The sequence below is a fragment of the Equus przewalskii genome, chromosome 15, assembly GCF_037783145.1.
Source record: "Equus przewalskii isolate Varuska chromosome 15, EquPr2, whole genome shotgun sequence".
Taxonomy (NCBI): Eukaryota; Metazoa; Chordata; class Mammalia; order Perissodactyla; family Equidae; genus Equus; species Equus przewalskii.
In genome coordinates, this window is record NC_091845.1 from 56,185,157 (window position 1) to 56,208,182 (window position 23,026).

At 38.9% G+C, this 23,026-nt stretch overlaps 1 protein-coding gene across 7 annotated transcripts in view; it reads right to left on the reverse strand.

Annotated features, from left to right (window-relative positions):
• Positions 1-23,026, reverse strand: part of RBMS3 (RNA binding motif single stranded interacting protein 3) — a 1,256,175-nt gene that overhangs the window by 720,510 nt on the left and 512,639 nt on the right. For all 7 annotated transcript variants that reach the window (XM_070575925.1, XM_070575921.1, XM_070575924.1 and 4 more), the window contains one exon: positions 5,666-5,839. In XM_070575925.1, coding sequence (XP_070432026.1) covers positions 5,666-5,839 — 174 coding nt within the window. The remainder of the gene's footprint in view (positions 1-5,665; positions 5,840-23,026) is intronic.

A 23,026-nucleotide genomic window follows, 5' to 3' on the forward strand; every position in this document is an offset into this window, starting at 1 on the left:
GCAAGGCAGTGCTGTGTCTCCACTCTTTCCCTTGCATATTTTCTAGACCCAGGCTGCCCACTCTTCCCCCGCTGTCCGCTGTTCTCTTGCAGGAGAGACAGAGCCCTATAGTCGAAGCCTCCTCACTCCTCCACCTCTAGGGAGCATCACCCTCTGAGAATACTCTTATTACTTTTTAAATTTTCTTTCTCCCTTTTTTTCTTTAGTCCTTTCTGCTTTGTCCCCATTATTCACTGGGCTCTACCTGATCACTGTCTTGTGGTTGGCACAAGCTGTCTCCCGATTAGCCTCAATGGGGCACAGAAGCATACTGTGCTTCCTCACCAGAGAAAGAGAAAGTAATACAGAGGCTCCTGGCCTCAGCAATGAGGATCAGGTAATCCCCATCTACTTTTCATCTTTTCCCACCTCCCCTCTCCCGCTCTCTGAGAGTGATCACCAAAATGATAACACCATTTTAGGTGTGAGAAGAGAAAGGTGCAAGTGAGGAACAGATGCAAGGAGAGAGCTAGTATGCAGGGCAGCCCAACGATGTCCCTTCTTTTATGACTAACGCGATCCCCAGTCACTTAATGCTTAATGGCTATCAATCCATAGGAGGTTGTTGGAAATCTGATGTAGGTCCCCAAGTCAGGAAGCAAACTGGGTTATTCTTTAGCTGCTGATAAACGTATCAAATGAAAGATGAAAATCAACACACTAGTCAATATACTACTTGGAAATTATTAGAATGATTTTATGAATTAAATGTTACAAATAATATGACTAAGTAAGAAATTTGCATTATATATCATTAACTTCCTTAGATAACTGAGTACAGTATATTTAATATTTGACTTATTTTATCAGTTATATTACTGTACTACTTGAATATTTTCAATATTACTTTTTGCCATTTTATATCCCAAGTTGAAGGGGCCGTCCTAGATGCCTAAACATGGTTTTTCAATTGCATGGTTTCTTCATTTACTAGCGAAATGCGTTAAACATTAGTAGAGTTTTAATAACCTTGTCTGCATATTTTTCTTTTAAGATACGTATTGGAATGGTTATCAAGGGGATAGTTATCTCATTTTAGCAGTGGAAAGATGGTGGGTTTCAGAAGAATCAAGCTTATGTTAGCGATAGTCAATAATTTTGAACTGCCATAAGGTATCCGTTTCAGTTCTTTTCATGCAAAAAACCCCTCTCACATTGTCTCCCTCAGTGAGAAGACTCATCAATTTCAGAAAGCCCTCAAATATTACCTAATGGCTCAGAAGTTAGCCATTGAGTCACTGGATATTATGAGGCTGAATAATAGTTCACCCAGACGTCCACAACCTAATCCCCAGAACCTGTGGGTGTTACTTTATATGGGAAAGGAACTCAGCAGACGTCATTAAGTAAAGAATTCTTTAGATGGGGTGATTATCCTGGATTATTTGAATGAGCCCTTAAATGTCACCATAAGTGTCCTCATAAGAGAAAGATAGAGAGAAATTTGATTACAGACAGAGAAGACAGTGTGAAGATGGGGCAGAAATAGATTTGAAGAAGCTATGTTGCTAGCCTTAAAGATGAAAGTGTGGCCCAGAGCCAAGGAACACAAGGAATGTAGCTCTAGAAGCTGGAAAAGGCAAGGAACAGATTCTCACCTAGAGGCTTTTGAGGGAGCACAGCCCTGCCAACTCCTTAACTTCAGCTCAGTGAAACCCATTCCAGACTTCTAGCCTCCAGATCTATAAGAGAATAAATATGTGTTGTCTTAAGTCCTCAGGTTTGTGGTAATTTGTTACAGCAGCCACTGGAAACCAATATAGTGATGTACTATAGGGCTTTGAGAAAATCTTTACTTTGTCAGGGAGAGGCTGTATTCTGAGATTTCTACAGGCTACCAATTTCAAGTTAACTAACCAGACACTCATAGTGTATCACGATTCCTCAGTTGCAGGAGAATGGAAGCAAAAGGAAAGCTTTTGAGTCACATCTACTGACTACACAAATATCACATTGGCTGACACCCTTGTAACCCCAGGAAATTAGTTAAAGGGCTGGAAGTCTTCAATCGACCTAGTAACTTAGTGAAAAGGGCCAGAATCTTACAAGGCAGACAGAGCATTTATAGCTTCACTAAAGGCTACTAAATTATATGACTCAAGAAAATCACTGGCAATCTATTCAGACAAGAATTCTGTTTCTGTGGTTTTAACCACAAAACCTCTGTGGATCTTATACTGCATGGCAATGATGGAATCTACTCTCACATTTTGGAGCCCAAAATATTTCTCTAGTACTTTGGCTTGTAATATGGACCCAAGTAAAAATTAGGAGGCAGTCAACATTTTTGGATGTTGTCATCATAACCCAGCTCTCCAAGTCTCCCCATACGGAACCTCTGATGTATTTTCAGACAACGTCATTCCTTTTACAAGGCGGAAGGAGAGCTAAATGGGGAATGATCTTGAAGGCAAGAGTTTAAAGCCATCAACTGGACATAAGAGGAACATTTGAAAGAAAAGTTTAAATGTTAAAATAATGAAAGAATGTCAAGTAGGCTTTAAAACTGATCATTAGAGTATCCTTGAAATCAGAAGTACAACATCCATGACTATTTTTTAAGGATTTTCTTATCTTTTGCTCCTACTTTCTATATCTGACTTATTTTATTCTCAGTGAAGTATCAGTTTCTAGATTTTAAAGCACAAAAAGTGGCTAGACATATTATAATTATCCCAGTGGTTTCCAAGACAGGATAGCACCTATTCTTCGTTCCTACCTCCAAGAACTAAAATCAAGTATCTTATAAATATAAGCACTTCTCTAAGGGGTAGCATGCAAATTTAAACTAAGTGATTATGAAGAGTTCAGCCTGGGGTACAATCATGGAATTGTTCCCAGCATGTAAATAAAGACACAGGGACTCAATGGTAAGGAGCAACATAATACAACAGATAAGAATACTGGTTGGAGGCTAGACAGCCAGTGTTTGAATCTCAGACCCCACTACTAGCTTACTTAATTTTTCTGAGCTTCATTTCACTAATCTTTAAAATGATGACAAGAATAATACCTACCTCCTAGGGCTATTTTGAAGATGTATGCATATATATTACACATCAAGGCACTTAGTACGAAGCTTGGAAAATATTAAGTGCTCAACGAATGTCAGCTACTTTTACATGACCTTGAGGCCAATAAGAGTATGAATTGAAATATTTCATTAAATTATAATTTGTCATAATCTGGCTTGACAAATAATGACTGAAGGGAGAAGCTAATGAAACATTTTAGATATGGAACTGGTAACTAAAGAAAATTTTATACAAAATATTTGCAACTTGGTGTTTTGTTTTTTTTTTTTAAAGATTTTATTTTTTTCCTTTTTCTCCCCAAAGCCCCACGGTACATAGCTGTATATTCTTTGTTGTGGGTCCACCTAGTTGTGGCATGTGGAACGCCGCCTCAGTGTGGTTTGAAGAGCAGTGCCGTGTCCGCGCCCAGGATTCGAACCAACGAAACACTGGGCCGCCTGCAGCGGAGCGCGAACTTAACCGCTCGGCCACGGGACCCTGCAACTTGGTGTTTTTAATGATTATGAAAACAAGTTGCATATAGTTTGAACATCAAACAGATCAAATGATATATAAGAAAAGGTTAGTTTTCTTTTTACTACAGAACTTCTATTCCGTTCTACAGAGGTAACCACACACGCATGCTGTCATGCCTTTGTGTGTATACGTGTGTATGTGTCTGGTACTCTCCTAATTTGACTCCCTGATTTCCTTCTTGTTTCTCTACCAGAAATTCTTCACCTCATAGCCACAGTGAGTCCTAAAAAAAAATTAAATTATGTCATATAATTTCCTTGCTTAAAATACTCCAGTGGTGTGCCTTAGTACTTAAATAAAATACAAACTCCTTACTCTAGATTACAAAACGCTACATACTCTGGCCTCTGTCTTTCTTTCTGAGCTTAACTCCCTCCATTCTCCCCCAACGACACTCTAGGGATACTGGCTTTCTCTGTATAGCGAAAAACCAGGCTCACTCCTGCCTCAGGCCCTTCACACTGTTTCTTCTGCTTAGAGCATTCTTCCTTCTGAACCCTGCATCATTATATCTCTTTTTATTCAGATCTCAGATGAAACCTGGCCTCTCAAGTTAGAACTTGGCTAACCATACAGCTCAAGTAGCCACCCAGCTATTCTCTATCATTTCAACCTATTTTGAGTCTCTGGGTAGCATTTAACACAACTATATATTTTTCTGATTTGTTTGCTTCTTTTTATTTATTCATATGTTCATTTACATAATTACTAGCTTCCCCATTCCCTAGAGTGGAAGTTCCATGAGGGCAAGACTTGGTTTGGTCTACTCCTGTGACTTTTTCACCTAGAAGAATGCTGGGATGTAATAAATACCTAATAAGGCTTAACAAATTTTTGTTTAAACAAGGGATGAATGACAGTAAATAAGGATTATTAGGTCATTTTTCCAAATAATTTCAAAAATGTTGCTAACGTTGTCCTTGTGCATATATCCTTGTACATGTCCAATTAAATGCCAAAAGTTTAATTACTGAGTCAAAAGTATATGCGATTTAAATTATGATAGTTATTTCCAAATCACCTTTTAACAAATTTATACCAATTTACATTTTGAGTGGACTCCTTGAGTCTTCTTTTAAGTGATTTTAGGACATGATATTGGAGACACATTCTCTCAATTTAGAAGCCAGGGACACTTTATAATTCCATAATCTTGAAATGCAAAGAGGATAGCCAAAGTGCAGAAGTCCACAATGGGCCTTCTGAATGGCTGAAGAATCCATGTCTACAGTTTCTGACAATTGGAGGAGTTACTATGAGAAGCTGGCATGACTCACTTTCAAAGTTCTCTCATTACCCAGGAGTCTTGTGTCTAGATTTTTAGCAGCAAACAGAGGTCTTCCTAATCAACATTCATCATGACCTTTTCCAAGTGTGCAAGTGTAATTTACAATAACAAAAATCTTAACTTCTGAAGATTGGATTGAGGCACAGAAAAACATAATGGCAGAAACAGACACCCTATTCTAAAACGTTCTCAAATTCTGTAAGCTTACTTTTCCCCACTACAGCTTTATTTGTCTTGCCCTTTGAGTCATCTATGCCAACAACCTCAGACTTCTATGTAGTAGTAACTGGAAAATACCCTACTGATGAGTTTAAATCTATATGTTAATATCTATTTAACTATATCAACAAGGCCATTGATGAAAGCGGGGACTCACAGGCCCCAGTGACTCCTCTGTACCATTTTGAAAGACACCCTCTCCCAGCACAAAAGCAACCAGCTAAATTCATAAGCAACAGCCAGGAAGAAGCCAGAAAGTAAAACCAGAGACATACGTACATTCAGACTCCACACTAACACCAGTCTGAAAATTCTGCCAACCTATTTCACCTAGAAATGACTTTCAACAAAACCGTTTTCAGCAAAGATCATCCAAACACCTGTCATTGAAACACTTAAGCAGTTCTCCATTGTCCATCTCTTTTACTCAAAAGCAGCATATTCTTGCCTTAGAAGAGTTATAGCCTTGGAAAAATTGCCCAATTAATCAAGAAATATCAATTCTGAATTCAAAATGTACATACATAAAGCATCCACTGTACTAAATACAGAAAAATGGGGTACTTACTGCAGGGTGTCCAGTACAGTAGGTGTAGCTGGCATGGGACTGGTAGTGCAAGCTTGCTCTTGGAAAGGAGTATGTATTCCAGGCTGGTGGACTGCTGTTCCACTGGGAGCTGAAGCCAGGGCTCATGGTCACTCGTGACTTACTAGTTTGATAGGCTCTCACTGTGGAGCTAGACTATCAAGAAGAAAGAAATGCAATGTAAAGACAGCTCTGCATAAAACCCAAGGCAGCTATATATAGCAGCATGCATTCTCACCTATGATCATGGACTCAGTTGGTTAAGGAAAATGGTTGATTTCTTAAGAAGAGGCATTAAATACTGTTCTGCCTAGGATAAGAGTGTATTCTCACTATTAGAATTTTGACTGGATCACAAAGCACAAAGGCTCACTGAAATTGATCTTATTGAAAACATTTTTTTTTACAGTTGCAACATGCAACTCCATCCTTCAGAAATCAGATATGTTTTAGTGGTGGCATTTTCAATTCCTCAGCAATGGTGATATTTTCATTCACATAAACGTCCTTTCATCACAGCCTTCACCTTAGAAATTCACCATTAGCCTCATCTGAATGCAGTAAACAAGAATCTTAGCTTATGCGGATTGGATTGAGGCACAGACTGGTTTCTTATTCCAAATGCTCTTCAAATTCCATGAGTCTATTGCACTCCTGTGGGAGACATCACCAGAAATCTGGGCATATTCCAACATGTCACCATTTCATTGCCTAAAGACAGTAAAATTATGAGGGATTTGAAATCGTCATTTACCCCCAACTGGTCCTACCAATGTAATTAAAAATAGACGAATAGGAAAATATCAATCAATTTGCCAAATGTTAAATATATCTGGTTGTTCATAGTTGTATATAGGGTAGAATGAACAGAAAATAAAACTCACTTGTATCTTCTGTCCTTCTTTGTCCTCAGATGGCCATGGCATATAGTTTCTTTTCAGAGAACATTTTCTATCATGAAATTGCAATAGCTACTTACCTAAGTAGCATAGTAACTTTCACAATAAATTCTATTTATAAATCTATGGGCACATGCCAACTCAATCACTGAAAAATGTACTAATCTCATCACTGTTATATTTAGGAAACCTAGTGGGGAAGAACCCTTTATTCAAGGTTGTGGTTCCCATTGGGCTAGACTCTGAAACCATTAGATACTCAGAGGAACAACTTTTCTGAAGACAGGTTTGGGCATCTTGGAGTAACCAAAAGAAAGTAGGACCTCAGCAACTCAAACTCACTATTTCTCTCCCAAAACACTCAAAATATTTAGAAAGGGAAAAGAAAATTTAAATCAGTGATTCAATGGTAGTTAACAATTTAAAATATTTAAAATAAAAACTAGAGACCACAACTTTGTTAAGGTAGACAAATTTATTTGGTTGTCTGTCTTTCTCCACTTTCATTCCCATCATAATCCTAACCATGTATGCTATCCAACTGTTCAATAGTTCAATGAGACGTGTCAATACAGCAATAAAAAGGTATACAGAACTGCATACCTCCCTAGGACAAACCTGTGTTGGAGAAGCTATAGTGGACTTTTATAAAATTAGAATATTTGTGTTTGGTTCTAAGTGCAGAAGCTCCATATTTATATAAAAACCTCTGATACTGTACCACATACACAGCCATTTCAAAGACTAAATGAGTCCAATCACAAAACTACCTTTGGCCCCAAAAATGTCTTGGATTCTTCTGCTCTGCATTTATGGTCACTAAAATCAATCACTCTCACTAGCTCAGTTGATTCTATGAGTAGCTCCTTCAAGACTAGGCATGGTTAAGTCCTTTATCTGTTTTCACATTTAGATTAGCTCAGGGACCCTAAAATTCTTGGGAAAGTGGGCAGAGTGTGCATAAATATGTTTGTAAATACCCTCATCTCAAGTTTAATTATGTTCCTACATAGCATCAGTCTCTCCTCAATGATTTTATTCATGGTGGTTTTCCTCCTGCAAATTTCTTTCTCTCCCTCTTTTGCAAAGCTCATACTCAAGTTACACCTTGTACTTGATCCCATTCCTGATGCCTCTGGCTTGTGTTGACCCCTTGCCTTCCTGCCCTCACATAGGTCTCACAGTGTGGTTCAAACACTTTAGCAAGTGATTATGTTGTTTTGTATTATTCCCTAGATACGTAAATTTCAGCTGTCCAACCAGGCTGAGAGCCTAATGAGGTCAAGATTTTGTATTGCCTTTTCCACAGCTCAAGGAGTCTTCATCCTCCTTGACCTTTGAAGCCTCTAATAGTGTTTATTCCCTCATCATTGCAGCCATCTTTCCTTTTGACTCCATGGCACTTCTGAGTGTACCTTCTTGCTCACTTACTTGCTTCTTTTTCTCTTTGTTCTCCCTAAATGAGGTATTTTGCCAGGGCTTAATCCTCGGTTCTGTGTTCTTCACTCTTTTAACTTTCCTCCTTTGTGATCTTATTCATCATCAAAGCTTTAAGTATTACTTCTAAGAAGATGCCTCTCAGGTTTAATGTAAAAGTACAAACTGTCTCCTGAATTCCAGTCTCAAATCTCAAAATATCTGCTGGATTTGAATGTATAACTATCAATCACCACAAAGGGAACCAAAGTTTTAATTATCATGCATAAAGTTAAATAAATTAATTGTTATACTCTAAAATTTTACCTCCCCATAATTTCTTTATTTCTGTTAATGTTATGACAATATTTTGAAAACAACTGCCTTGAAAACTTAGAACAACATTGACTTATTTATCTGTCCTCCAACTTCCATTATCAGTGTCACCAAGGTCTATTGGATCTTTTACTTTTTGAATTGATATTGTCCTTTCTATTACCATTACCCATTTTAGAGTTTTATTAGTTTATAGCAGAGTTACTAAACCTACATCAAGAACCTTCTACCTTAAGCCTTGATTGACTGTCTACAATGACACTAGATAAGTTTTTCTGGAAACCTGCTTTTTTTGCGTTACTCCTTGCTGAAAAATGTTCCATGACTCTCTACTGCTTATGAGACAAAGTCTAAACTTATTAGTCTTTCCTTTGAGATTCCTTCTAATTTGATCCTAAGCAACATTGTAAGTCTTATTGTTTGTTCCTTTCCATGTAATCTCAAGCTTCAGATAGATTGTTACTCCAGATATGGTTAGTATGTCTATGCCACCGTCACAACCCATCTACTTCATACTTCTCTCCTCCTCTCAGTTCACACTTTAGTGACCCTACCAGACTCTACCTTTTCTAGAAAATCTATTCCAACCCTCAGCTACCAGCCTGTAGGGACTTTTGTTTCTGCTAGGCACTAACATTACTGATTTTCTGCCACGGTCACTGACCCTTTCATTTGTGTGGCTACCCAGGAAATCAAGTCATAGCTTCATCAGCATAACTCATCAAATCTCTTAATTATTCTTTCACACAATTCTTCTGTCCCAACGCACATCTTTGAGGATGGGTATCTCAGCTGTGTTTTGTAGGGAAGGAAAAAAATTTTTCTTCTACCCTTCTAGGTTCTTTTGGCTAGTCTAATAATTTAATTGACATAAGACAGATTAACAGGAGGAAAACAAATTTGATTCTATATGTATGGGAGCCCCACAAAGATATGAGAGGCTCAAAGATAGTCAGGCGAATGAGGTTTATATAGCATCCTGAACTAATAAGAAGTGGGTAGAAGTCTGGAGCTTCAAACAGAAAGAAGACAATTCACAGGAAGATGGGAAAAGCAAATGTTTGCTAAACAATTGTTTGTCATGCCATGCAGAGACAATGGGACAAAGAGAGGAATTTGAACAAAAAGACCCTGTCGAGCTCCCTGCAACTTGCAAAGCCCATACTCTTTGCAGTTATCTCTGGGGATAACTCTCTTCCTGAACCAGCTCTCTATCTAAATTCTTTTAGGCAGTTAAGGGGGAAGTAAAAAGCTCTTCCTGAGTCTTTTGGGTCTTACTGTCCTCAGCTCAAAATAATCTGCATGCCAAAGTGGCATATTTTGGGGTGGCATGTTCTGCTCCCCTTCAGTTTCCCCAGAAGAAGATCACAATATAAGAACTTGAGTATAAGTAATTCATTTTGGAAGTGATCCTAGAGAAAATCAGTAGGAGAATGAGAAATGTGATAGAGAAAGAAGGAGTCAATAAGTTTGCATCACTGAATAAGTTAGCACTGTGGAGAACTAAGGCTTGATTTCATTTGGGGACTCTAGGAGACAGTATAGAATGTGCTTCAGTTATTCTACCCAAAGTGCAAAGAAGCTGGGATATTTAACCTCCAACTCCCATTTGTCATTTCCTGAGGGCTGCTGCTGAGAGCATTAAATACCTGGCATTTCTTGACTGCCCCACACGTAAGGCAGAAGAACGTTCTCATATTGAGAGTCCCAGGACCTTGTTGACATGCTCTGGAAAAGTAAGTGCCAGGAGCATATGGGCAGAGCATTGATAGCATTTGGTACCAAGACTATGACTCTCTGAACTTCTTTGTGTCTGCCATACAACCTCAGATACTCACATTTTCTTTTTGAATGATTGAGAGCAGCAGCTCAAAAAGATTGGTTACATTGCCTTGACTACTTACTACTTGACTACTACCATTAAGGATTTGAAAGAACAATACACAAAAGTAGACATTGGGATGGCCAATTAAGCATGGTGAAAGGTGCTCAAAGTCATTAGTCATCAGGAAAATATAAAATAAAGCTACAATAAGATACCAGTTCATACTCATCTAGAACAGCCAAAACTAAAAAGACTGCCAACACTAAATGTTGGTGAGGTTATTGAGGACACGGAACTCTTACACATTGTCAGTAGCAGGGTAAAATGGTATGGTCTCTGTTTGGCAGTTTCATATAAAATTAAACACACTATGACCCAGCAATTCCACCTCTAGTTATTTACTAGAAGAAAATATATTTACACCAAAATACTTTTATAAGGATGTGCATAGTGACTGTATTCATAATAGTCCAAAATTGGAACTTATTCGGATGTCTATCAACAGGAGAATAGATGGAAAAAAATTAGAGTACGTTCATATAGTGGAATACTACTCAGCAATAAAATAGACCAAATTTCTACTACTACACAACTACATGGATGAATCTCAAGATTGTGCAAAATAAAAGAAGACTAGACAGAAGAATAGATATATATGATTTCATTTATATGAAGCCTAAGATGAGGAAAACATATCTAGTAAGATAAATTAGAAAGTAGTTGCTGAGGGACTTGAGGGGAATTGATTAGAAAGCAGAATAAGGTAATTTTCTAGGGTGATGGAAATGTGTGCCATCTTATTTTGAGTGGTCATTACGTGAATGCAGACATTTGCCAAAACTCGTCAAGCTGAACACTTGAGATCTGTGCATTGAATTATGTCTTAATTATATCTCAATCAAAGAGAAATATACTGCCACTGCAAAAGGCTGATTCTGAATTTTCCATGGTAACGGAGAATAGGGATGGCCCAGAAAACTGAAGCCCAATGCTCCAAAAATCCTAATTTTCTAGACTCCATAATTGTCTAATCTGAGTTCCGCTATCTTTTCCCTCCTTGGCGCACCCTCTGAAAGCAATGCCAGGAAGCAGCTAACAGCCAAAAGGCAGGCAGCCAGAGAGAAGAGCAAAGAGTCTGGATAAAGTGCCTCTGAATAACCAAGAGCTGGCAGCATTATCTGGTGTCTGCCAACAGAGCAGGGGTCAGGGCTGTTGGAGCAACAAAAATGGAACACGACACAAAAGAAGGGCCTCGCACATGCTTCCAGAAATTACAAAGCTCCAGGGAGCACTTCCTTTTCTCTCTACTTTGTCAGCAGGAGCAAACAAAAGAAAGATAAAGGGAGGGGCAGAAGGAAGCCGCATGCAGCCAAGGCAATGAGGAAGAAGGGATTAACTAACACTAAGGATTCTAGACATAATTGAAGGAGTGCTGCAAGGGGATATTAAGACATAACACTTACATGCAATTTACTACTGATCAGACACGGTTCTAAGTGTTTTATATTTACACTATGAGAACTCATGTATTACTCATAACAATATTATGAGGTAGTTACTATTATTATCTGCATTTTATAGGTGAGGAAACGAGACAGAAAGAAATGAGGTAACTTCAAATGTAAGGACATATAACTACTAAGTAATTGATTAAAATCCAGCAGACTCTACAATCCATGCTTTAAACCACCCTATTATTATGCAGTCATAGTATGGATTCTCTCTAAAACAGATTCTAAGGTAAGAACTAGTTTGCGGGTTTTTTTTTGGGGGGGGTGGTGGTGAGAGGGAGATTAATTACAAAAATCGGGAGAGAAGGAATAATGAGACTGGATCAGAAAGTCAGGGGAAAAATTGATATTAATGTGTGTTTTGGGGATCTATGCTGTAAGTTAAAAAGCAATGGATTCTGCTGAGGCCTCTGAGAAGTGTTCAAAATGCCACCCAGAATTGTCATTGAAAGATGGGACTGGCTTCTGTCCTCCACTGGGTAACGGTTACCCTCAAGGAAATGAGCACTTCCAAGCTGTGTTTGGACATGGGGGAATGAAGTCTCTTGGCATCAGAGGAGGCCCTGGGGCAGAAAGTGGAAAGATACACAGGTAAACTCAGATAAGATGCTGTCAGTGCTTGGTGAACAAGAACTGTCCACCAGAGTTGCAGTTGAAATCAGAGATGAGCCCAAGATGGGGTTGGGGGAATGTGATGTGGTCACCACAGGCAGCTACTACAACCACCTCTCCACCTCTCAGAGAATAAGCACAATGGTAGTAGTCATAAGAACTGTTCATAGAACACTTGCTGCACGTTCACGCATTGTCTCTCTGAATCCTCAGAACAATCCAATGACACAGGTGTTGTTATCTACATTTTACTGAAGAAACAGGGATGTACAGAGTTTAGGAAATTTGCTTAAGGACACACAGCTAGAAAGGATACAGAGCTAAGGATTAAAGATTCAACAGATGCAGAACTAGGGTTGATTAAGTGATTAAAAACTTGTTATCTCCAAAGAATAAGGTTTAGGAATAAACCACATACTCCACTCTGAAAGAGAGACTAAGAGAGAAACCATTATAGGTATAAGTTAGCATAAATATATAGAGAAAGTCAATGATCCAAAAGAGCACAAAATTGTCGTGAAATGCAGGCATGAGCACCACTCACTGTTATGGAATAATACCAAACTTTTCCCTTTTGGTAATATCATCACGTGTAAAGTTAACTCAAGTTCAATCATCAGTGATGACACATTAGCCAATTGAAACTGCCCACATTTGTCTCCTTTAAAAATTGCTTGGTCTCTATTAGTGAACATCCTCCTCAGTAGGAAGAAATTGCAAGATAATTCTGGAAATATAGTCAATAAGTTTACACTGAAATTACTTTAAGTATATTCCAATGATAACCTAAAAATACTGCTAAAGTTAGTCTTAAGGAGAATTTATATCCTTTATAATAAATACTGTTAAAATATATGGACTATACTGCATGTACTAACAGAGCAGAGAGTCCTATAATAATTATTGTAGCGGATGTGTTTCACCACCTTAGCTGCCCACTAGTCTTCCCACAGCTCCGGCTGAACACAGCATATGCCTATATTATACAGACATGGTTACCCCAGGTGACCTTCTCAACCTGAGTCTGATTGAACCAGGTGGTTACCTGACCCAACCTGGGCCAATCAGATGACTTCTCTTGGAAATATGGAATTGCCATTCAATGACTCATAAATCTTCACTGGGCACTTGGACTAAGAAGTGGTATAAACGAAGAACTGGGGTTTTGTTGTATGAATGCAGAAACAAACAAAGCCCATCTGGGAAGGGGTGTGAGAAGCAAGAGTGAGAGTGAGTGGGGATGGGGAGAAAAAGAAACTATAGACAGTAACAGAGACAAGAGACACTCTTGCTAAAAGGAAATGGAAAGAACATTCCAGTTCTGGATGACTTTTATAGTTTTTGGCTCCAGTCTCTTGCAACACCTGGCTGTACTCTTGATCCTGAATTCCATAAGATATTCCTGTATCCAGATATTAAATCCTTCTTTCCTGCTTAAGGGATCTTGAGTAGAAATTGCAATTAAATGACCACTACTACACAAAGTGAAAGGAGCAGATATGTAGAAAGAAGGAGAGTTGAGAGACCATGTGGCCCAGATGGAGAGAGAAACCAAGGGCTTTCTGGTTCCCATAAGGCCTGTAACATGTTCCCTAGGAATCCCATGAACCATTCCAGTGATTTCTCCTTTGCATTTACTTCTTTGAGTGGATTTCTCTTCCTAGCAACCAAATGGTTACTTTTTGGACATTGCTATTCTTTCTCTTTATCCATGTACCTTCATTTTTACCTGTAAAATGTATTTATTGTTCTTCTCCTTTGGCCTTTTAAATCAGCATTTCCAGTTGACATTAGGGATTCAGTGACCCTTTATCGAAGATTTTAAAGTTGTTTCAGTTCTAAAGCAAGAATCATATAAGTAAAGATGAAAAGTGTGAACCAAACATTACATATAAATAATGACATTCTAGGTCAAACACCTAGTGTAAAACACTACCTGGTACTTGTGAGAAAGGCCAATCAGCAGATTGTTAGGAATTATAACATATATCTAGCTTCTACTCCTAAAAACACAGTGTTGTAAAAGGTATCCACATCTGTATTTCTTGCATTATTCTTTTATTCTCATTGTTAATTTGATTTTCTAGCATCACATTACAATCGTGGTGATATGGGAGAATAGAAAATGTTTATATACACAGATACACATATATGTGCATACATGTATACACACACACACATATAAATTTCTTAAGTACCTACAACGAAACTTTTTGGTAAGCAAATGTCAACATGAAGTTCACAGAGAGGCTAAATGACTTCCTGTGTGTGTTTATTTCCCGTACTGCCCATGAGGAAGTCTAAAAAGAACAGTTTCTACCCAACAGCTCTCAGAGTTTCAATAGGGTTTTCAAAGTTCTCTCCCCACCCCCTGCCCCAAGCAAAGGATTCCCGCTGTGTGGTTTCTAAAGATTTCACTTACAACCAGCTGCAAACAGAGCCTGAATGGACAGTAAAACCCACACCAAACCTCCCTTTGCAGCCTGTGTGGGACAAGTGGTTACTTTGTTCATTTACAAAAGCCTAAGAGAGAGAGAGAGAGACAAACTGCTCCTATGGTATGAGAAGTTTCTTTCAAATAAATCCTTTTAAACAGATCTAAATCATGACACTCAAAAGGAAGGAGGCTACACAAGGAAATGGGTAGAAACTTTTAAGTTCTTCTCACACCCCATGGCCCTAGAGGAACAGAAAAAAGTCTTCTCTTCTCTGACGTATTATCTTTTATAACATTCCTCAAAGATGAGTCTCTTGCTTGGTCTCTGTAGCAGACTTGCTTGTCTGAGGAAAATGAGGCTTTTTTGTTAATGTTATTGTTGCTGCCCTGACATGGGGACTGTCTTTACTTTTCCAACATCACTTTTTTCGTGATTTGTAAATGTAAAGTATCTGAGTGAACTTTGCTTATCAGAGGCCCATTTTATAAAATAATCATAAAACATGGTGTTTTCTGGCACTTAATTCTATTGTCTAACTTCAAAACTTCAAAGGGGGGAATGTGATAGAACATTCTGTATGCTCTGCAGACATGTTTTACTGTTCTGGCCAAAGCCACTCTGGTGCTTTCCCACATCCAATTGAAGACTGTCCCCAGACCAGTAAGGTTATGCCAGATGACTCCCCAACTCACTGGTATCTGATTGGGCCAGGTAGTCACCAGACCCACCCTGACTGATCAGATGCTCTCTCCTAGACTCTGAGAACTGCCACTGAGTGACTAGTAAACCTCTATTAGGATAGAGTAAGAAGCAGCTCTGTCTACTATTAAGTACTAATTATTACAATGACTCAGTACTTTGGAGATTAGAAAAAGGATTTCTGTCATGAATGTGAATGGGGAGGAAATTTCACATTCTGTCAGTTGCTTACACTTATTTATCTGGGAAAGGATCACAAAGCCCAGCTCTGCTCTCCCAGCTTTATAACTTTGGTAAAGTCCCATACCCTTAGGAGGCTGGTATGACTATGCAATTCTTGCCAAGAGGAGAGATTGCTAGTATAATGACTATACTTTTTTATTTTCTTTCTCATTTTCCCACGTCACCTCAACGTTTATTTTCCCCTCGGTCACAGCACCAGGGCTGCAATTACAAGTGCTGGAAACAAGGATGACTCCTAAGCAAGAAACTAACTATGTTTTAAAATCTTTATGTTTGAACTCCTAAGGGCCTGATGGAGCAGGATGTGCCTTCACCCCATCTGGTATAATGGGGGCTAACAGTGAGTCTAGCTATATTACCTGGGGTGAAAATTGCCTGCTAGTTCTGCACCTATATAACCTTATCCTGTCTCAATGGAAGTGGACCATTGCTAGACTAGTTGCCAGCCTAGTATTGCTGCCTGCAATCTACACCAGTACAGTGGCTGAATCTGACGTCCCTTCCAAAGATGGAAGAGTTTTGGTGTAAATGGAGAGTGGTAGGAATAGCAGCTGAGGGTAAAAGAATGAATAAATGGTTATGTAAAGAGAGAAACCCAATATTTACATTAACACCTCGAAAGAAGCTCAGAGCAAGAGACGATATTGTCTCTTGGATCAATTACAACAGATGCCTGAAAGGGTGGAGACATGTTTGGCAAGACCACTCATGCTTTTTGGAACCTGAAGAGATCAAAAGGAAGTCTGCAAACCTGAGTGGTCTTGCCCAAGGAGACATTTTTCATATGCTATGATGATGCACTGGACTAATTATTAATGACTGAATGGGATTCTAACAACGCGCTAGTATCTTTTGAGTTGTATATTGTTTTGCTGTAAGGGGTCTGTGGCCAGAGACCAGGGGCTGGGTTGTGAAATAATAGGAAATATATATGTTGGTTTCTATCCCTGGTTCCTCGCACAGAGCTCCTAAAACCCTTGTAATTTCCTAAGTGATAAGAGCACCAGGGGGATTATCTGTTTTTCTAATATTCTGTCTTTGGCCCCAGTTCCTAATACAGAGCTCCTAAATCCCCTGGAATTTCCCGGGTGATAGGAGAGTTTTTTGTTCTAATGAGGCAGTTGTTGGTGGGCTCCTGGATAGCTTCAGAATGGGAGCTGGTCACCAGAAACACCAAGCCATGATAAGAATCTTCGAACTTTCACCTCCATCTCCCATCCTCCGGGGAGGTGAGAGGGACTGGAAATTGAGTTAATGCTTGATCATGCCTACATGATGAAGCCTCCATAAAAATTCCCAAAGTATGGAGTTCAGGTGGGAGGGTTTCCAGGGTGGTGAACACGTGGAGTTGCAGGGAGAGAGAGAGTGGAAGCTCCACGCCCGTTCCCACATACCTTGCCCTATGCATCTCTTCCATCTGGATGTTTCTCTGTACCCTTTATCACATCCTTTTATAATAAACTGGTAATCTTGTAAGTAAACTGTTTTCCTGAGTTCTGTGAGCCACTCTAGCAAATTAATCACACCTGAGAAAGAGATCTGTAGCCAATCGTTCAGAAGCACAAGTGACAATCTGGACTTGTAATTGGCCTCTGAAGTGTGTGTGGTGGGGAGGGGAGGGAAGGAGAGGCATTCTTGTGGGACCGGGCCCTTAACCTATGGGATCTGATGCTATCTCCAGGTAGACAGTAGCAGAATTGAGTTAAATTGTAGGATATCAAGCTGGTGTCACAGAATGGCTTGGTGTGGGAAAACCCTCCACATATTTGGTGATCAGAAGTGTCAGAAGTGAAATGTTTTGTGTGAGTAGTAAAGGAGAGGCACACAGAAGTGTGTCCTTCCTACTCATCCTTCCTGTGTCTCAGTTTCCTTTTCTGTAAAGTTGAACTAATAATAGAACTTACCTTGTAAGACTTTCATTGGGATTAAATAAATTAGTAAAATATTTAATAGTGTTTCATACTTATTAGATGTTACTAAAAATTATTATTGAATTAAAATGCTACTATTTATTTTTTATTTTTAAAACAATACAAACACACAACTTTGGGGACTAGAATTTATGAAAGCTTTCTTTCCTTCCTTCCTTTCCTTTTTTGTTCCCCTTTTCCCTGCTTTCCTCCTTCCCTTCCTTTCATCCTTCCTCTCTTTCCTCCTAAACGAAAAAAAATATCAGTGTAGCAGAGGCTAATTTCTTTATATCTGAGTAATTGATTCTAACATTTATTTTTCTTTTCTACACTAAAAATCACTTTACAGCTAGTTCCTGGCTCAGTGCACATTCAATGAGCCCGAGTGCGCTACTGCTCCTGCATGAGTGTGTTGGAAGTTAAAGTCACATAGAACATCCCTGGAGGACAGTCTCACAGCCCCACAGTGACTGAGACTGGAATCGGCTGATTCCCCAAAATGAAATTAGCCTATAAAAATGACTATAAGATAAATAGAAAACGCTTATTACAAGTCTTTTGATAGCTTAACCTCAAGAGGTAAGCTAGTTTATCTGTTTCAAGAGGAATTTCAATGCTAGACCATGAGTGATGTGAGGGCAAGAGTTAATAATCTTCTTATCTTTCCAACTGGAACTCTGTCTAGCACAGGGTAGATGCTCCATCTGAATCATCCATCCATTCATTCATTAAACACTTATTTAATGAGGACCTACAATGGATATTGTGTAGGGGCTGGGACCACAACCATGAGAAAGAAATTAGTAGAGATTAATAATTAGCAAGTGAGACAGGCATTTGAATAAACACATAAATAGTGATATAATTGTTTTAATGAGGAAGTACATAGTAAAATGAGAATATACAGCAGGGGCTACTACCATAAATTGGCAGCAGGGAAGGAAGCTGCAAGACAGGGTGCATATACTGCTGGGTTTAAACTGAAAGAACTGATATTGAAAATGGCATCTGAAAGATAGAAAGGAGTGTTCCAGACAAAGAGGATGGAGACACTGAAAAGATGGCACCAATTACGTGAAGGTGTCAGAGGCTAGAGAAAAAAGGGTTAACGTGGGAAGTCAGTGTGTTAAAAATTAAGGGAGAGAGCAGTGCCCTGAGGCTGTTCTTCAGGGAAAGGGCTAAGGAACTGGGGAAAAAAAGAAAAAAAGAAAAGATGAGCCCGGAGAGGTAGGGAGGGCATGCATCCAGAAGGATTTTAGGAGTTTAAATTTTAACCCAAGAACAAAGGATAACCAGTGAAATATTTTACTCAGGTGGGTGAATGATTGGATTTGCATTTAATAGCAGATACTCTGGAAGTCCCTGGAAAATGGATGGGGGCAGGGTCAGACCAAAGGGTGAGGATTTGATTAGGAAGGGCATTCAGTGGTGCTGACAAGAGGTGATGGTGACCTGAATCAAGGTAAGTACAAGTAGATAGATCTGAGATGTATTTAGGAGAGGCTGTCATTAGGACTTGTGGGGATGAGAGGTAGGAGGAAAGATGTGAAGAATCACAGAGGATGCCCAGGTGATAAATAGCACTGCCATTCATTAATCTAAGGAGCACAGAAAGATGATTATTGTGGGGAGGTAGGATGGTGTAAAAGATAATAAATTCAATTTTGAAAGCATCGAAGCTGAGATGTCTATGTGCTTAATATGCAGAGATATGTGGGTTTGTCATTCAGCAGAAATCTCTGGGCTGGAGACTTAGAAGTCATCAGTAACTAAAACCATGCAAATCAACTGAGTTGAGAAGGCAGAAAACTTAAGGTTATCACCAAAGTTATTAGTATAAGCTTAAGGTGATGTGGTAATTTGACTGGGACCAGTATTCAAAAAATTAATTCCCATCAGCCAAAGACATGAGGAGTGGCTTATTAGTGGAAAATTCTATAAAATTACTGTCTCCATGCTGCAAAGTATGGCAAAGTACCAAGGGTATTTGCCCTTGGCCTCAAGATCATTCTAATATTAGTACCACTTACTGAGTTCCTACTTCAAAGAACACAGACAACAGGGAGTTTTCATCCTAAAGCAAACAATGTACTCTCTACTAGCCATGAAAATCACACAAATTGAAAAACTGGACTGGGTGTCAAAGAATTAAGGCTAGAGTAACAAATGAATCTTGGTGAAATATGACAGTCATTACCCAAGAGCTATCCTACCCACCATAGTACTTCAGCGGCAATGACCCTCCAATGCATTCTCTCCAAGAAATCCTGCCAGCAGTTATGTCTTCTCAGCATTGTTACTGTTTATGCTGTAGAATGTTATCATGTATTTGTCACATGCTATTTCATCAGCTAATTAAATAACAGGTATTTATTGTTAACTTACCACGTGCAAGGCACTGTGCTAGATCCTGCAGAACACAAGGAAGCGACCAGTTCTCACCTTGAGTAAACTTTCTATCTATTTGAATATTTCAATAGATACCCAGCAAATGTTTATTGAAAAAACTACCTCTGCTCACCTCTTGTTATCAAAATTATACTAATTTTAAAATGTTCTACTGAGATGTGAGCTGTTCTGTGAAGTCTTACCCAATTTGTAGCCCTTAGGCAGAAATTAATCGTCCCCTTATCTTTATTATCACACCATTTTCAAACCTACATCTTTTGTGTGTGTATGTGGCAGGTATATCTAAGTTCAAAGGTGTTAGAATATGTGTTTATACAAATGTTTATATCTTACACTATCACAGAAAAACAGTCACACACACACACATGCATTCCACCATCTTTTAGATCAGGGATTGACAAAGCTGTTTTCTGTAAAGGGCCAGACAGTAAATATTTTAGTCTTTGTGGGCCATACAATCTTGGTAGCAATTATTAAACTCTGGCATGGTAGGGCGAAAGCAGCCATAGACAATCTGTAAAAGAATGGGCATGACTGAGTGCCAAGAAAATTTCATTTGTAAAAGCAAGCAGTGGGCTGAATTTGGCTTGCCATGGTTTGCTGAACTCTGTTCTAGATTGTAAACTTTTTAAATTTATCTTTGTACATTCTTCAACAACTAGTATAATGCTAGGAAAATAGGCACTGAAAGAAAAGGCTTTGAATCAACTCGTATATTTCTTTATATGATGACAGAAAACAACTGATTTTGAAATCCAAAGGGAGGAAAAGATAATCAGAATCGTAGGTCTATAAAACAGTGGTACTGATTGACAGGGAAGAAGAAAAAAGTATTTTGGTGGAAAATTAATATATCTATCAGTATTTTTCTCCGTATACCTACAGAATATCCAATTGGAAATATGCTACAGAAACCAAGATGAAGAAGTCTAAACATAAAGTTAGAGAATTGTGGCTTAAGAAGGATATTTTTGATCATGCACCAAACAAAAGCAAAACGTTTAAAATTATTTTAAAAGATGATATTCCTGAGGAACCAAGTAAAAAAAAAAAATTTAAAAGAATCAAAAAGCTAAGAACACGGGGCCGGCCTGTGGCCGAGTGGTTAAGTTCGTGCGCTCCGTTTGGACAGCCCAGGTTTTTGCCCGTCTGAATCCTGGGAGTGGACATGGCATCACTCATCAAGCCATGGTGTCCCACGTGGCTCAACTAGAAGGACCTACAACTAGAATATACAACTATGTACTGGGGAGCTTTGGGAAGAAGAAGAAGGGGAAAAAAAGGCTAAGAACAAAGACCTGGGGTTATCTACAGGGAAAAATCAATTTTCAAGTATAGGGCTGCTATAGATTGAATTATTTCCCCCCAAAATTCACACTTTGAAGCCTTAATCCCCAAAGCAATAGTATTTGGAGTTGAGGCCTTTGGGAGGCAATTAGGTTTAAATGAGGTCATAAAGCGGGCCCTCATGATGGAATTAGTGCCCTTATAAGAAGAGACACCAGAGAGCTTACTTCCTCTCTCTCCACCTCACATGAGGACACATCAAGAAGGAAGCCATCTGTAAGCAGGAAGAGAGCCCTCAACAGAGAACCAAATTGGCCTGCACCTTGATCCTGGACTTCCCAGACTCCAGGACAGTGAGAAATCAATTCCTGCTGTTTAACCCACCCAATCTATGATATTTTGTTATGGTAGACTGGGCAGACTAATACACGGACAAAGGAAAAAGTTAGTTAGTTAATACCAACTAGTAAATTCACCTTTAAAGGAATCTCACTATTTGAATATAATTATCACTTTTACAAGTGTTCCACAACCATATGTCATTCTACAGCCCTAAACAAAGAATAAGAACTTTCTAAGTTTCTTAATTTCTTTTTCTCCCAGTATTGCCACTAATCCAGTTCACTCTAGAGATCACATTTGCAAATATGGGAAATGTGGTTTAAAGGGTTTAGGTATATACATGTAAATTCGTATACTAGTGTAAATACATAATATACTATATATATATGTACATAGATATTTATATTCTTACATAATATACTATATATATATGTACATAGATATTTATATTCTTGTGATCATAAAATAGGTATGATTCACCTAGAGTGGTTCATAATGACAGTTTTCTTCATCTCCTCTCTGCCTTTAGATATAATCTGCTGAGAGTTTGCTCAAGAATCTATATAGCTTCCAGGGAATAAGAAAGAAGTGAGTAGGCTCTTAGAGAAGAAGAACATAAGGAACAGAATGAAATACACTTGCAGAGAAGTACAGTTCACTTTATATGTGTGCATACATATATGCATATTACATCCAAAACCACACTTGTACTACCAAACACACAGAGTGAAGGAGAGAGAGAGAGATCAAGAGACAGGACGTGCTTGTCGTCGCCCAGCACTTTGTGTACATTATTTAATTCATCTTCACAACAACCGTGGGTGGGTAAGGTCATTACCAGGAACTCTGGGCCTAGGGCTAGCAAATGGTGAAACTGAGTCTCAGAAATAAATACCTCCAACCTCAGAACACATGCTCTGTATCCTCTTTGCTACATTGCCCTCTACTCAATGGGTAAATCTCAGAAGCAGAAGTTGGAGAAGTAACCAGAAGGGTCCAAAAAAATACCTGAAACAAATGAGAGAAAGGTACAAGAAAAATTGATGGGAAAGGGCCCTCAAGAGCCATGTTTCCATTTGAGAATTTCTTGTATGGGGGAACAAGCTGTGGTCTGTGATTGGGCAGTGACAATACTGAGAATCTGTTGCAGTGGCTTCTTTGGTGATATCTGTGCTAATCGGCTGAGGAGCCATAATATTCTAATTCTTTCATCCCTCACTTATCCATCCTCACTTTCAATCTCCATAGTTTCTACTGACATGAGGAAGGTATCTGGCCTGAAAGTCGTTCACCCTCTGCAAGCACAATAGCCAATGGAAGGCAAGTAATGAAAGGCTGCTTTGAAACATCTGCCTTGAGGTTGCAGATAGTAATGTGAGGGATGACTGGAGCATAAATGAGGAGCTTTAGAGTGGG